Consider the following 18,351-nt stretch of genomic DNA (forward strand, 5'->3'; position numbering starts at 1 on the left):
GCACCCCTCACATGGGGCAGTATGCAAGTTAAAGGGGCACTGATTTCCAATAACGCATTCAACTATTGAAAAATAGGGTTATTTAAAATTGCTGGCATTTTAGGTGTGAATTTGACAAGTTTATAATGTTTGCATTTTCAGATAGTTGGGTCTAATGGTCTTATATGCTGGTAATCTTAGATCAAAATAAAGTGTTAGAAAAATTTACAAGCATCTCAAATTGGCTGAAATTCGGACTTTTTAGGCAAATGGACAATATACTTTTAGATATATTTGAGTTCTAAACTGCAACAAGTTTCTTATATTTTGCCCATTTATTGCAGACAGTAGTAGCTAATTAGAAACCTTACCTGTAAAGAGCTGTGACTGATTAGAAAAATACTACAGTTAACTTCATTTTTAAGAGTCTATAATTTCTTAATGAATAGTATCTTATCAGCAAATTTATAAAAATTAAGAAGCCGGCTATATATAGAAATTCAAAAAATGTCTACACTTCTTAAATTGCTATTTTTGTATATTGACTCACCATCATCATCAAACTCTAGTCATAAGTACTCTGCTTTAAACACATTACAACAATGTTCTAAGCACATGAGCACAAACAAACATTTTTCAAACTCACTAAACATAACATTTGACTAAATACTGCATTGTAAACATATAACTTTACCTGAAATGTATCTGTTGATACAGTTGAATATGCAGTTAGTGTTGTTTCTTTATAGTCCATTAATTTTCCTGTCACAACAAATGATATGCTATTGTCATCTAAGGTGACTTCTACATCATCTTCTATTCCTAGAATTTTAACAAAACCTTTTGCTACAACTTTTGCTTTATCACTGGTTATATCTGCAATCAATTTTGGCCCTCGAATCTTTATTTTTGAATCTTGTTGAATAATAATTTGACCTTTTGCGAAAATTAAAGGAGCTGGGCTGTTTTCAGTCACAATTCTTATAAAATTTTGTCCAATAATGGAAATTTCAGATTTTAAACGCCTTTCAAAAATAGTTATATCGCCTTTCAATTTTATTGCTGGTTCAAGATTTAGACGTCCATTATAAATAAGTACAAAACCAGTTGGTAAACTTGACTGCTTTAAAATATTTGGCAACACCGCTTGAATATTAAACGCTTTCATTAGATCAGGAAGATTGGCTGTAGAAAAATTAACATAAAAATTACTTGCATAGATCTCTGATGGGTCAAGCTCAAGCTTCAGCGGTGCACTAATTTCATAACCTTTATTGATGCCAAGTAAAGATAAACCTCTAACATTAATTATGCGTAGGTCTGCTTTTGAACGATACTTCATAGCAACATTAAGATTCATAAACGATAAACTCTGCAGCCCAAATGGCTCTTCCCAGATTTTATATCGATCAAATAACTCTAGCATGGCTTCCCCATTTTTAAGGATATGAATATTTCCATCAAAAACCAAGTCTAATGATGGGAATTTTATTGTAGTTTTGATATCTAAACGTGATTTTTTTCCAATAGTAAACTGCAAAGTATTGTTTATACCATGGATTTGTGACGAAAGATTTAAATTGTATGGTATATTAGCATTAAGATAAAAATCTTTTAAATCTAAAGTTCCTTTTAAAGTAAACAATTTTGAAACATCTAATAGATGAGATGCTGTTATACACATTTTATCATCACCACAGTTGTCAGGGAAACGAAGTAATGCAATAATTGTAAGTGCTTTTTTAACAGGCAGTCTCAGTAAAGGAGTGGTTATTATATGTGGAGGAAGTAAACTATATGTTGCAAGAGGTGAGCTTATAAGTGTAGTCATAATTTTACTGTTATGGAGTAAATTTATATCAAGACTTTCAAAGCCAGTAAGAGCTTGTATAATGTTACTTAAGGGTGTATGTTTGAATGATGCTACCCATTTACAGTGCCAATAAGATGACTTATAAATCAACAGCATTGCTAATTGTATATCTTTCTCAAAAGCTGGAAGATTTGTGAGACCAGTAATAAGTATGTGTGGTGTTCCATTTAGCCGAGGTACCCTTGAGAACAAACGCACTTTTCGAATTATTAAGTTACTGATTTCTGTATTTTCTATCATGTCTTTAACATTGTTACTTGGATAAAAATCAGGGTCAAATTGCTCAATGATATCTTCTAATGGTAGTTTTTTTATAGAACCAGTTAAACCATATGGTTTTCCAGCTTCATCAGAAATTTCTGCATACTGCACTTGAATATTAGATTTTCCAATCTTTAAAATACCCTTTGCTGAAACTGTCCATTCTGTTATTTTGTTATCTAACGCTACGGCACGTTGCAAAACAAAATTACTAACACTTATTCGAATGAGATTGGGTACTAGCTCAATAACTTCTTGTAATCGAACAAAAATACTAAAAAGACTTGTTGAAGAATCAAAGCTTACATGAGTGGTAAAAGCCTTTTCAAGATTTTTAGAAATAAATTCAGGAAATATCTTAGTTGAAGCACTAGTAAACTCTTTAGAAACAGTGGTTATTACAGATTTTACAGACATTTTATCACTCTGTGCTATCAATAAATCAAAATTTGGTTCCTTTATTACAAAAGCCGTATTAACTGAGTCTGTAGACCGCACTGACAAATTATGAAGCTGTAGCGGAAACAGTAAAGTAACTCCTAGAGGAACATGGGATTGTAAAACCTTTTCGATAATAGTTCCAGATAAAGTACTGTCTTTATAATTATATACTTCATCGTACGAAAATGCGATTCCAAATATTTTTTTTTTGACTGAAAATAAACTACTCCCAGCTAACATGTGTGCAAAAAAAGGGATATTTAATGTCTTTTGATTCATTATCTCCTTTAGAATTTTTTCAGGTTTTTCATTTTTAACTTCAAACACTGAATAAATGTTTATGGGAAGCTCAGGTTGTTTTACTATGTTAACTTCCATTCTAAATGGCTGAATTGCATCAAGTGTAACAAGTCCTTTAATAATAATACTAAATGCTTTGTGCTTCTTGATAATTTTTCCTTCAACTGTAGCATTTCCCAACAAAATGGCATTTGATTCAATACCAATCTCTTTATACGTATTGTTTCTGAAAAATTCAGATACAATATCTTTGAAACGTAATAACTTAACATTTCCTTTAAAGTCCCCTGAAGAATTAACACCAATTTCAATAACTGAAGAACCAATTACAAGTGAACCTAAAATAAATTTAAAAATCATATTTTACCTATAGTTATAAATATATATATATATATATATATATATATATATATATATATATATATATATATATATATATATATATATATATATATATATATATATATGTATGTATTTTGAAATCATTATTATATATATATATATATATATATATATATATATATATATAAATCATTATTATATATATATATATATATATATATATATATATATATATATATATATATAATAATGATTTCAAAATTCATAATCTTTTTTATTAAAACATTTTAAAAAAAATCTTGCAAACAAAATGTCATAAATTACGACCTTTTCAATTTTTAGGTAAAAATTGTTGTTGAAAAAAATTCACTGATATATGGGAGCCGGTATGTAATCAAGGGTCATGGTAGGTGACTTTTTTAAAAAATTAAATAAAACCAATGACTTTTCAGTTACTTTCAAACCAAAGTTCCGATACCAAAAGATACCAAAAAGTCACATCCCCACAGTACATTGTTAATGTGTCAAAAAACATTTCATAGGTTGTTAGTGTCTTTCGAAGTCTAGACAGGGACCAGTAGTAGAAAGGTTACAAGATAGATAATAATATGTATATTGTAGATGGAAAAAGATTTCATTAATAGGTACTTTAAACACAAGGTTTTCCATTTTCATGTAAAATTTTCATAAAATGTATAAAAATATTTTGCAAGCCTGCTATTAAATACGCATTAAAAGTTTGAGCTTAAGGCAATATTTTTTTAAAATATCTTGAACTACTCTAACTAGGGTTGAGTAAGCTACATTCTTCTCATAATGGCTACTAGAGGATGCCCATGTATTTGCTATGTATGTGGATATCATATTAGCAAAAAGCAGGTATTATATAAAATTATGAATAGTACCATAACAGGGAGAGCGTATGCGAAATAATCGAAAATTCCCATGGATGATCAGAAGGAGCTATGGGCCCCTTGTAGAAATATATATGTGGAACCTGCCAAACTACTCAAGCAGAATGGTTATGAGCAGAGATCATCTAGGTCATATTCATAAAAATCGGAAAACATTTTGAAAAAAAAATCAAGAAATTATTTTCCTTTCAATTGTCCTAATTTAACTTTAAACTAATGGCTTTCTCAAATTTTTTATAACTTTTTTTTTTTTTTGTATGGGTAATGACTTAAATATTTTAAAAACATATATATTGCAAAAATATTTAAAACTTGTGTTATGGAAAACTTTTTGAAAATCTGGAAAAAGTTGAATAAAATATCAGGAATTCCGTATATATAAAGAAAAAGATGATACCTGTATGAGGTAAAAAGCATTGCCTTTTGCTATTTCCAGAGTACAGAAAGTGCCCTAGAAATATCAGGATGACTGTTACTTTTGTATAATTGGTATTTTGTAGTAGAGAAAAGCTTAAGGAAGACATGCTCTTCAATATCCAGACATACCATTATCTACAGCCTACCAGTACCACAACAATAACAAGATGTAAGCATAATTCTCATTATACTCCGCAAAAGTCTTAAATTTAATATAATTAAATATGAAGTATTTACTAAGCATTTATTTTTTAATGACATTTTGAACCCTACTATTATTTATGTCTATGTTGATGTTGCTAAATGTTGCTTTTTTATTCCCTTAAATAGGAAAATGCCATAAATATTTCAACTCTAGAGTCAGCAGTAACAGTAGCAAAGACATAGAAAAAGCTTTTGTTCAAATAATAACTTTTCTGCCTCACTTATCATTTACAACAAGAATAAGCCAGATGATTTAACCCTTGTGATAATACCCGTGTACTCAAGTATCCACCGAGTTGCATTTGTATAAATAAATCTGAAAAAAATTTCAATTTGATCTTCTGGATTATCATTAATTACATTAAAAATTATCATTAATTACATTAAAAATAAGTGATATGTGTTGGTTAAACATAAATAAATAAAAAATATAAAAAATCAGTATCAACTTTAATCATGGCTCCATTCACACCTGGGTACCTTAAAACTTTTTGACATGTGTTTTCAGCATCACAAACCCACCATATTTTGATACCATATTTAACCTGTTTTGATGAAATATATTGACTGAAAAGAATATGGTTATTCATCAATAGTTAAATTAGGCTTGTAAATATGGGACAAATTTGCATTCACATTGTCCATTGCGTGTACTACTGTCATCAAATCTTAAAAAACGCATAATGTTTTGGAATTATTAAGACCTAATACCATATGTCAAAAGTATGATCAGTATTGGAATTATTAGCACAGCGCAAATTAAAATACCTAAGAATGGTAACAGGCTTCCATTGTTGCTGTGAATTTGGATAGTCTGCATTTCAATTTGATTACATAAACCAAACCTTTTTATTTGTGTTTCAGAAAATAATTTCGACCATACTTTCAGTGAAATATTTTATTAAAAGCATCTCTGTGCTGCCATGAGGAGCACTTTACTCAGAAAAAGTTAACTTAAACTTACTTAACCAATTTAAATACTTAATACTTTAAATATTAATAATAAAAATTGAAGTTTATAATAATATATAATATAATAATTTATATAATAATTTTATTTATACAGTTTGCTATGAAGTTTGCTATGGCTTGTGTGATGATCTATGTTATTGTAATGATGTGATTAGTTTGTTTACTTTTCTTAGTCGCAGGCATGATCTTGGACAATGACGACTGTTCATAGATAGTTCAAAGCAAAGTCTCAAAGCAGCGTTGCTCCACAATATTAATAAATATCTTTGCCACAAAATAATTTTTGCCACTTGCACACTTGGTACAGGAAAAAAAAGATAATGTCTATGATAAAGAACTTCTTGACAAAGTAAATTGTTCTCAATTTATGTGGGATGTTTTTGGTGATTTCAAGATTCTTGCTTTCTTGATTGGCTTGCAATGAGGATACAAAAAGTGTTCATGTTTCTTTTACTTATGGGACAGCAGGGCTGATGATGATCATTACAAGAAAGTTCATTGCCACCCACAAGAGAAACTACAATCAGGATTGTTCGATATTCTCAAGCAGCCTACAGTAGATTCCAACAAAGTTTAATTACTACCATTTCGTATAAAATTAAAACAGTAAAAAAGTTTGTAAACGTCTTTTTACAGGAAAAGTTTACCAAGAATTTTTTAGTGTGTGTCAAGATAAAAGCAGGTGTTTTTCTTGGACCCCGAATAAAAAAATTTTGAAGTCAGATAAACTTGAAAGAGCGATGGCAAAAGTTAAAATAGATGCTTTGGTGTGCATTTCATGATGTACTTCGTAGATTCCTTGGAAATTGCAAGGACCTTAATTACAACTGGTTAAAAAGCTTATTAAAAAATTCAATAAACTGGTTTGTCTGTCCATAAAAATTCTTGTTCATTAATTCACATCTAGATTTTTTCCATGGAAACATGGGCAATGTAAGTGGGAGTGCAGTGAAATATTTTATCAAGATATTGCAAAAATGAAAAGTAGATATTAAGGACAATAGGATACTGCTGTGATGGGATATTTTACAAGTCTATCAGTTAGAAAAGATGAAAGTATAAACTCAAAACAATCACGATTATCAAAGCATTTCTAATCTTGAGGAAAGAGTCAATTTAAGAAAGAATTGTATTGTAATCGGAAGCCTAATAACATTTATAGTAAAGAATTGTAATGTGTTGTTTTTACTAATAATGTATTTCCTAAATAACTTTCAATATAGGATAAAGTATATTTATCCTTGCAATATTAGAATAGATTAATACAACAGAAAATTGCAAAAATGATACGCAAATTTCCATACAACCACAGGAGAGCAACTCAAGTCTGGCATATAGAGCAGGTTCAATTAGCTTTACAATGCGTTTATGGACCTTGTTTAGAAGACAAAGAGAATCAACCAGTCAAAATATGACAACAGTATTTTATATAGGGAGAAATTAGAGATTTGAAGGTAGAAAAGAAGCAACCTTAGCAGATGCTAACTTAGCGATTGATTGTATATATGGTTTCCATGAGAGGTCAGTAGTAAATAATAAACCAAGAATATGTAAAGAAGAGGACTCAGTGAGAGGATTTCCATTCATCAATATAAGAATGTCAACAGTATTTCGATAGTTGTTTGCAGTAAATAACTAAGTTTTATTGGAGTTAAAACTCACAAGCCACTGCAAGCACTAATCTGTTATAGAAGTAAGATCAGATTCGAGATTGGCAGTCACTTCTAAGCAATCAAAAAAAAAAGGCTTTTTGTCAAGAAAGGAGTATAAGGTTGAGTCATTAGCAAACAAAATATAGCCACTTTAGGCGTAAGACTGTCAGGAAGATTATTAATGCAGATAAGAAACAAAACAAGACCAGGGATAGAACTTTGGGACCCCAGAAGTTACTAGAAATAAAGAAGATGTTGGCCTTCAAGGATAACTTTGATAAAGTAGTTAGAAAGAAATGATTTGATAATCTCAAAAACTCTTCCAGATACACTATATGAAGCAAGCTTGTAGAGAAGACCAGCATGTTAAACTTTATCAATTGCTTAAAATATGTCATGAGCATTAACCTTAGCCTTACTGCCTTTTTCTAATGCATGACAAAATATTTCAGTCACAGCAGTCAGCAAGTTAGCCGTAGAGTTAGAAGATCCAAAACCATATTACATATCATTATGACAAAGTATTGGTTATTTTATTTATGTTTTAAAACAGGAGTTTGAATTAAAAAAAATAATAATAATATAAACAATAAAATATTTTACTGTTAAAAAATTACATTATTTGCTTAAGAACAAACTAATATCATTGAGTTTACCAGAAAACAGAAACATTTTTTTTATCTGTTAAGTAGTATAACATCTACTGTTTAAAGTACCTTAACGATGTTGCTGTGAACCCACAAAATAGGGAGATATTGTCTCTATCAGCTAGACTTTGTCAATGAGTGGAGTTTCCTTTTGTCTGATCTGTCATCTGTAAAGTATTGTCAAATCCTGTTCTGTTGAAAAATCTAGAAGTAGGGTACCTACTATTGATGATTGTTGGAAACTCACCATCCTCTGATGTGGTATTTCATTGGTAACGGTACACAGTAGTCCTTTTAATGAAAATAGAGGCATTTGTAGCTCCAAAACTTGGTAGTATAGTTGTAGCAATCACGATTGTCTTTGTTAGATTGAGAGCATCTCCAGTGACCAGTTCCAAAGTAAGTTCTGTTTTGTAATGTATATTTAGATTCTCTTCTGTAAATTTGAGTAGCTACTTTCGAATAGTAAACAAGTAAATGCCTGCAATAAAAGCATCACATATTAACAAACTTCTATGTTGTACAAATGTTAAAATTTGTGGTGGAGAATTGCATCAATATGAGGTTGCATCTTAAACTACGGTAAAGGTTTTTACTTCATATAAAACAAATAAGACTTCAAGTGTACTTTCTTCTTATATGTCTACTTTTTTCTAGATATATTACTAGCATCTTCTTCCAATAAATGTAATCCTTCTTGCTCGGATTGTCACTGAGTACCTTTTTAACATTTTTGCATTAATTTTTTAAAATATATATTTGATTGATTTGTTGTGAATCCGCAATAAAATACAATATTTAATATTAGGCTTTAATCAAATATATAAAGTCACTACGATAGCAATGTTAAAGTAAGTAAAATGCAATAATAAAACTAATGATAGAATGTAATTAACATATATGGTTTGCTGAAGCGTCAAGTCTAAAACAAAGACAAATGATGTCACTGTTTAGGAATGAACTATAAATCTAACAGATTTATATGCTGGTCATGGATATCTAAATAATGGACACCTTGGCGGTGAGTAACTTTGTGATGGATGCACTTTCTCAGATAAAACAGTAGTTAAGATAAACACTATAGTAATGTCCAAATTCTCTGTATGTTAGTTTTAATGGAATTAAAAAAGAAATTTTGAAAAAGTTTGAATTTTATTTGTTTTTTAATAATAGATCAGTAAGTTGTAAACAATTTATATTTAAAACAAAATATAAGAAGATAGAAAAAAACTTCAGGCTAAGGTTAGCACTTTAAACACACCTAAAAGAGAAACTGTTCACAACTAAGTATTACCTTATAGTAAACAATCAAAAAATGATAATAATAAAGAAATGCTTATTCAATTTGACTCATAACAATAAAATTAAAGCAAAATATATCTTCCATTATAAAAGCAGGTATTATAATTTTATTTTTTATTATTTTATTATTATTTATTTATTATATTAATATATATTATTATATTAATATATAATTATATTAATATATAATTATATTAATATATATTATTATTTTTTTATTATTATTTATTTTATTATTATTTATTATAAGGTTATTATACCTGCACACTTTATTTATAATATTTAATAAATGTGATATTATAATAATTATATTATAACTATATTAATTATATTGTAATTATGATATTCGTTAAACTTTAACTTACATATGTTTAACCCTTATAAATTATAACGGTTAAAATTTAAAACGTTATCATTTATAAGGGTCTTACGTAATAACTTGAAGTTTAACGTATACAGGTAAAAAAATAAACACTAAAATGGAAAAGCCTCTTACAATTTCTTATAATTCCCTAAAATCAATTAGATCTTTACCTCATTAAGCTTTCTTATTCAGAGGGTTGCTAATTCTAACTGTTTACCTAGAAGTGTATTATGAACATAAATATGAATGTTATTCGACGTAAATATGACAAATGCGTAGGCATTTAAATATGAGCATATTATATCAAATATGATGCATATTTGAGGAGCCCGTGTGCAAAACGCGCTAAATTATGAGTAAATTAGACAAACATTTGGTTTAAAAAAGACGTTCTTTAGGCGTATAAAACATGTGTTTTTTAAACCAAATGTTGGCTGGAAAACTTATCAAGCCTAATTGAGCATTAATTGATATTTTCTTGAACTATTTTTAGGACAAAATCATTTAATTATTCTAGTATTTAACTAGGTAATAGATTTCAGTATTTAGAATGTGGAAATAGAACTAACTCAAAACTTTTAATTTTGTGACTTAGCGCGTTTTTCAGATAGGCTCCTCAACTAAATAAGCAAATTTACAACTTAAAACAAAAGCATTTGTTTTATATACAAGATCTCGTAGATGTACCGCCTTAAATTTATTCAAGTGTTTAAATAAAGAATATTTAACATTATTTGTTATAGTTTAAGTGAATCACATAAATGTTGTTGTCAGTGGCATATTGAAGTAGGGGAGTATGGGCATGAGTAGGGGGCGACAGGGATTGGGGGTGGCGCATTAACCCCTGAAATAGTTATTTCAGGGGTTAATGCAAAATCGCACTTGTAATAAATATATATTTTATTGATAACTTTTATCATAACTATTAAGTACGTCTAAAACACTGAAACAATCGAAAGTTTGAGTTCGCTTAAATTACTTTGGTTAACAGTTATCATTAAAATATAAATAAATATATATTTTCATAAACAAGACAACTTTTTTAATTTGTAAAACCATTTTATTAATAAAAAACAACACATGTTTTGACTAACACTAGTCATCTTGATTTAAAATTTAATATTTAAAATTTGTTAAAACACCTATAATGGTGTTAAGAAACAAAAAAAAACTATACAAAAATTAATTATTCTTGTACAAACTAATAATAATATAATTACAAAAATACAATAAAATCAAATAAAAAGTTTATCAAGTCATACTAAAGAAATAGGAAATAACAAAAGAATAAGTTAAAAAGATACCCAATACGTATAAAAAATAGTAGCTAAACAGAAAGTGTCGTTTGTAGATGGCGTAGGCGCCCGCAGGATTTTTTGATGTTTCAGATGAGATACTTTCGCACAATGTGCAAACTCCAAACTTAAGTATGTTCATACCTATGCCAAATGAGGAAACCTTGTAAAAATTTGGGGTGGCAGAGGCCTGGGAGCAAAAAAAGCCCTCAAAAGGTTTGCCCCTTCCCTGCCCAAATGTGACGGCATTGATATAGCAAAATTTTCAACTTAAATTATTTTAAACTAAATTTAAATTTAAAAATATACAAAAGCTATGATTATGCAAATTTTCCGAAACCTCCCCCCCCCCCTCCTCTAAAAATGAGAGGTTTAAGTTTTGCATGGTCATAGCGTTTGTAATTTACAATGTTTTTCCACAAAATTTATAATCTGTCGATAGATTTAATTTTATTTTAAGATAGTAAAGTTGAAAATTTTACTACATTAGTGCCCTCACAATTGGGCAGGAGGGGGCAAGCGTTTTAGGGCTTTTTTTGTTCCCAGTCCTCTGCCATCCCAAATTTTTGCAAAGTCTTCTCATTTGGCATAGGTATGAACATACTTAAGTGGAGTTTGCACAATGTGTGAAAGTGCCCAATCTTAATCTTGTTTAAATAGGAGTTATTTATTTTTGGAATGAGCCAAGATGGGTACATGTTTCTTTGAAATACTTTAAAGAGGTCGTTTATGCCAGAGTGAAACCCAAATTTAGTACTATTTTAAACTTAATTTTAAACGTTCTATCAAACAAGCATTTCATTAACTCTGTACAAAACTTTGTACGAGCTCTGTACTTGACTAACTCTGTACGAAATGAAACTATAGTAATTAGTGAAGAATAGATTTTTTTATGAAAAACGGTAGTGGTAACTGAAGAATTAGTTTTACGAAGAGTTACGTCTAAAAAAGATATTTTTGAGTTTACTTTTTGTTCCCTAGTAAAAGAAATAGAATTGTGTCTACTATTTATATATCTAAGAAAAAGATGTGCGTCATTTTCTGACTCGAAAGCAGCACAAATGTTATCAACGTATATTTTGTAGAAAACTAGTTTTACACCGTTGAAATTTTAATCCATTTATTTTCAAAATGACCCATAAACAAATTGACAAGAAAAGGTGCCAGTGGAGAACCCATTGCTACACCATCGATTTGATCATAGGTTTGTCCTTTAAAAAGTGTTTGCGAAGTGGCGAATGGGAATAGTTTTTTTTAAATCAGTTTTCGTAAATTTAATGTTTTTATTACGGAGCAAAATTAAATTGACTGCAATTTCAATGGTTTCTTGAATCAGAACCCCCACTCCCCGCTCAAAGAAGGTGATTTTAATATCATAGTCGGTATTTTTACGAATTTAGTCGGCTAGCTGGGTATTTGACACAATTCAGTCGGGTAAATATTAGTTTTGAGGACCTCTTTTTTTTTAGGAACCAATCGATACTTTTTAAGGATTCACCGATATACATATTATTGAAAGAAAGCATTAAAAAAGAAATTAACTCTCCTGCTAGTTTATACATATTTTTACCAGCGATTTTTTTTTTCCAGCGGGTACAGAAAGTTTGTTGGACGTCTTAAGAATATCATACGGACTTGCGAAGTCTATAATGCGTTGTATAGACGTTATACGGACGTCTGTGCCCGCTGAGTTAAAGTAAAATTGTTTATTAATAATTCAAAGTCAAAACTCTGAGCAAGCTCACTTTCAATTAAAAATATCAATCAAAAAAGATATTTTTATAATTTCAATTATTTCTTTTTATTATTTTTTGTGTATTCTTTAAAACTGGGGGTTCATTACACACTTTACAAAATCGCTTTGTAGAGAGCTTAGAAGCAAATTAAGCAGCATTAACGTATATTAGACACCTTAAACTAGTTAAATCCCAATTTACATTAGCACTTCATTCGGGGTGCGATTTTTTTGTTAGGAAATTAGACTTAAAAGTTTTTATTCTAAGAGCTCTGCATATTTATATCATATTTAATACTTGATTCTGAGCCAGATGTCTAACCACTGCGCCACGGATGCCACAACTAATTTAAGTTTTGAGCCTTTTGATTATGAGCTCAGTGTTTTCTGCTAGTTTACTACCACTTTCAATTAAATTGAAAATTTGCAGACTACGAGGTACTAAACATATTTTTTTTTTTTTTTAAAAGTTGCTACAGTATCTATTGCTAATATCCAAACTTTTTCCAAGATAACAGTTTACTCATAAGATGTCTCAGACTGATTTTGTTTTTAAAGTTGTTTACATTAAGTGGGGTTTTGAGGGTAAAGCAAAATACACCATTTAATCATAGATAACAAGTTGATGAGTGCACATTTTAGAACTTTTTTTTTCTAATTATTTACCTCTCCAAGGCCAAAAAGGCCACTACTTTTGTGGTTACAACCCTTTCTCAACTCTATAACTTCGAAACACGAACCACCCAGAACAAGGCCGCTGCGCGGAGAAACATGTTGAGCTCGGTACTACCAGGAACGTGGTGGGGATCAAACTCGGAACTTCTCGCTTATGAAGCGAGCGCTCTACCACTACACCACTACCTCATTATTATATACAGAACTTATTAGAACTAATGAATTGCTAATAATGATTTCTAAACGCATGCGTTCAAATAATCTTAAAACGTTTAAAATATACTAACCTTTAACTGAAACTTCCCAAGAGTTGTTTGGTTTGCTTTTATCGAAAGTAAAGTTCATTTTAATTTGGGATATTTTTATAAAATCTTTGAACATTACAACTGGTTTATCAAAGTTTGCAGAAACTCTTATAAGATTTCCGGTTGTTTTGTAACTAAACTTGTCTGTATTAATGCTTCCAAGAGGAGGAAATCCAGGTGGAAGTTTAACAAGCTGATATGAAGGCGCAATTGATTCCAAAAGATCGCGTGCTGTTAAAACGTTATCTAAAAACCAAACGAAAAAGTAAATTGTGTTTTTAAGTTTGTTCCAACATAATTTTGTTTACTTGTATTATACGTAAATACCTTTTTCATTTGGAGACGCAACAACGAGTAAACATCCAAATAAAACAACATTTAATACAACTTGGTGCATGGTTACGATATTTGATACAACTTGGTAAATGATTAATAAAACAATATCTGAATATAATAAAATGAATTTATTTTTAGTAACATTAGGGTACTTTTTATTATTTTTACTAATTAATTTCAATATTATTGTTGTTAAATAAACAAGTTCTACATTTAAATAATACAGTTGTAAGAATGTTGAATGAAAGTTTGCTATGAACAATTAGGATGAGTTATTTATTAAATCTTTTAAAAAAGCACAGTAAAAGTTTTTTATTGAATCTTTTATATGTCTAAACCTAAAAATCATTTATTTACTAAAAATTTATCAAAATTTAAACTATTATTTAATTGTCTTATTTGTAATTTTTTTTAGATGTAGTAATGTTAGTAGCTTAACTTGTAATTTTATTTTTTAATAATGTAGTACTTACTATATTTGTATTATATTAGTTTTTCGTAGTTCCTTTTGCCTCGCGTCTAGACATTTTGATAACTCAAAGAAAAGTATCATTTTAAGTCCAAGTAAAAATTTTTTTTAAGTTTTACTAAATACGGTTTTTTTATCTTTAATTTTTAGTTTTTTTTGTTACGTGTCAATGTGTCATGAGTTCTTCGTCAGTTTTCCCATCTTTTTTCTTTCTTTGCTTTGTTGTTTAATCCAGAGAGAGAGCTGATTGCAACTCACCTACAGGTTTATCAACATTTGATAACAGCATCAGCAAACAGCAATAACTATTATTTAAATACCACATATTTTCTAAGTGATTTTTGAAAATGATTGTACTATCTGGTTTTATATAAAACTCAGAAAAGTGAATTATTCAATTAATATCGTCGGGAATTAAATGAACAATTAATATCCTTAAGTTAGAAACTTGTTAGCAAAGATGTTATAGCTGGACAGCCACTTTAATAAACTGTAAAACATAAAATATACCCTTTCAATTATACTAAGATTTTTTTAAAAACTAATTTCTGTCTTTGAAAATATTTTTTAAACATTGAAAACTGCGCAATTAAATCTAATATAACTTTTAGCCATTAGTAATTTTAGTTATTCGTATTTAATGATTTATTTCATAAGTAAAATCAAAACTTGTTATAAAATACATTGTTTAAAAAAATCAATATTTCCAAAATTGTTGAAAAGAAAATGTTACCCTTAGCGAAATTTCATCCAAATGCGATAATGTAATGCAATATATATATATATATATATATATATATATATATATATATATATATATATATATATATATATGATTTTTTTTTTTATTATCATTTATTAAGGTGCTCCAGGAAGTCCTTATGGTATTAACACAGAGCACCGCGGAATATCAACTAACCAGGTAGTTCACACCTCCTTCCTTCATTGTAAATGGGTGGTACTCTGGACTTTTTTTTAGGATTTTACGATATATTTGTTTTTTAATACTTTAGATAACTGTCATTTGAAAGCCAAATTTCTCAAGTCACGTGACTAGATTACAAATTTATGATTTTTATAATTTTTTTTTCAGTACAGATTTTTCTACTTACAAACAGAAAACTCATGTAAGTAATGAACCATTATGGTAAGACAAACATACAGATAAAATAGTATTGATCAATGACTAACAGTTTTCTAATAACTAAGGATTTTCAAATTTATATATATATATATATATATATATATATATATATATATATATATATATATATATATATATAAATGTATATTTATATATACATATTCATATACTAATGTACATTATTTACATTATTATTATTATAGTTATTATTTTATTAACTTGTAAAATAAATATATTTTTTACGTCATTTATTAAATACTAAAATAACAAGAACATTTATTATTATATAACTTAATAAATACTAAAATAAAAACAATAATTAACAAACCTAAATTTGCAACGGTGGGGCAAATATTTAAATTTAATGCTGATTTCAAGTGAGCGGAATATGTTCTGCAAAGTTTTGTTTTAAATAAAGTTTCCCATTTTTACTTTAGTGTTAATTTTAGAAACAACCGTTATCTCAGCATGCGGCTTTTAAACATTTTTTTATTTTTAATTTAATAAAAATTTTTAGTTAATGATGCGCTATATTATAAGAGTAGAACTTTCTTAGATAAATATCTACATTAAAATTATTATTAACCACTCGAGCCTAACAAAACTCATTGAGCATTATTGTACTCTACGAGTTTTCTACGAGTTAATACCGAATATTTTACGAATATTTACAAAGTTTATAAAACAAAACTCTGTTTCAACTACCTTCAACTAATTATATTTGCTTTGCTTCTACTATTAATTCCCGTCAGCTTATGCCATTCCCTAAGGGAAGGGAGTGGAACTAGGGGAGTATTTTTACTTAAAAAAAAGGAAAAATTTTGGCGTTTATATTGTTTCAGTATATTTAAAAAAAAATCATTTTTAAAATAAGTTAAATAAACAGTTTTGAAATAAATAAAGAATTTTAAAAAATTTTTATTTTATATAATTTTTTATTTATAATTTAATCTAACATAAACAATATATAATGTGATTTTAAGATAATATTTTAAAATATTAGTTGATAAAGTAAAATTTTATAAGCTTTATAATAGTCAATTTTTTTTTCTTTTTCACTCAATTTTTAATTTTTAAAAAGGGTAAAAAAAAGTTACAAATAAAAATTATTTTAAGCTCTTTATTTTAATATTTTTAGTTTTATATTAAAATCCTAATACAAGTACGTAACACAAAAAAAAAATCTTGATTTTGTAAAAAAAGTAAAAAAAAACTCCGAAACTCTAAAAACACAATGAAGTCTTTCATCTAGAACCACTAAAAATAACAGATTTAATTTTTGCGCGTTGGTAAATCTATTTATATGAAACTTTAAAATTTGACAAAAATCATGTTGATTGCGTAACACTGTGCTTTAATATGTAAAGATTGCAACATAATGTTAAAAATATTAATCCATAATACTTTATAAAACAATAATCGATAATATTTATACATATTTATATGGGCCATTTCTTATCGTGGCACAATGCTATGGAACAATTTTACAAGCCTGAGTCGTTAACTTAAATAAACCAATACCGCCTAAAAGTTCAAAAAGTACATAATTGAACTTATTGCTAATCAAAATTTTTTACATGATTTTTCTAACCACACACTTTTATCCACTTTTTATTTATTAAAGGTTAGTATTACCAGTTATAATATTTTCTTAACTTTAGGTTCTCCGGTCTTGTAACTACTATATACGATGAAATGTATTTGTATTTAACAGAGGCGTAGAAAGAATTTTTTGGTGTTCAAGATAGGTAACTTCCAGACATGGAGCAAACTTCAAACATTTATATGTTTATACCTATATCAAATAATGAGGATTTACAAAAAATTGCGATGATTGGAGGCTGGGAACAAAAATGCCCCAAAATTTTCGCCCCCCTGCCCCAAACGTGAGAGCAACAAGTTGATGAAATATTTTTTGTACTATTCTTAACTAGGCTTATATTCATCGATAAATTTTAGATTTCATTTTAAAATATTTTAGCGTTTAAAAATTATGACCATATAAAGTTTAAACCCCCCTCAATTTGAGGGGGTTGCAAATTTTATATGTTAATAATTTTTAAACGCTAATAGATAATACTATGAAACTTAAAATTTATCGATGAATATAAGTCTAGTTAAGAATAGTACAAAAAATATTTCATCAACTTGTTGCTCTCACGTTTGGGGCAGGGGGGCAAAAATTTTGGGGCTTTTTTGTTCCCAGCCTCCAATCATCGCAATTTTTTGCAAACCCTCATTATTTGACATAAGTATAAACGTATAAATGTTTGGAGTTTGCTCCATGTCTGGAAGTTACCTATCTCGAACACCAAAAAATTCTTTCTACGCCTCTGATATATATATATTATATATATATATATATATATATATATATATATATATATATATATATATATATATATATATATATATATATATATATATATATATATATATATATATTTGCTTAAACTTATGTCAAAAAAAAAGATTCTCAGATAAAAATTGCGAAGATTAGAACCTGGGAAAAATAAAGTCCCATAATTTGCAAGTTCCTTTTTCTAAATGTGAGAACAACAAGTTAATAACATTTTTTTTTTGCTATTCTTAACTAAATTAATTTTCATTGATAAAAATTGATCTTTACGACCTCTATGAACGATCAGGGCCAACAACGCCGGGGGGCTAGGGAGCACGTCTCTACCGATCACTCATACCAATTCTTTACTTAAAAATTTAAAT

At 28.3% G+C, this 18,351-nt stretch overlaps 1 protein-coding gene across 2 annotated transcripts in view; it reads right to left on the reverse strand.

The window, feature by feature from the left end:
* LOC100212597 (uncharacterized) overlaps positions 1-16,272 on the reverse strand; it is a 42,943-nt gene extending 26,671 nt beyond the window's left edge. The window contains exons 1-4 of one of the 2 annotated variants that reach the window (XM_065798269.1): positions 15,956-16,272; positions 14,006-14,122; positions 13,661-13,924; positions 674-3,192 (exon numbers count right to left, since the gene is read on the reverse strand). In XM_065798269.1, coding sequence (XP_065654341.1) covers positions 674-3,192; positions 13,661-13,924; positions 14,006-14,075 — 2,853 coding nt within the window. In that variant the 5' untranslated portion in view covers positions 14,076-14,122; positions 15,956-16,272. Of the gene's footprint in view, positions 1-673; positions 3,193-9,838; positions 10,323-13,660; positions 13,925-14,005; positions 14,123-15,955 lie in introns of those variants that run through there. The other variant, XM_065798270.1, reaches the window with a different exon arrangement.
* Positions 16,273-18,351: the final 2,079 nt, after the last annotated feature.

Source organism: Hydra vulgaris, chromosome 05, assembly GCF_038396675.1.
Source record: "Hydra vulgaris chromosome 05, alternate assembly HydraT2T_AEP".
NCBI lineage: Eukaryota > Metazoa > Cnidaria > Hydrozoa > Anthoathecata > Hydridae > Hydra > Hydra vulgaris.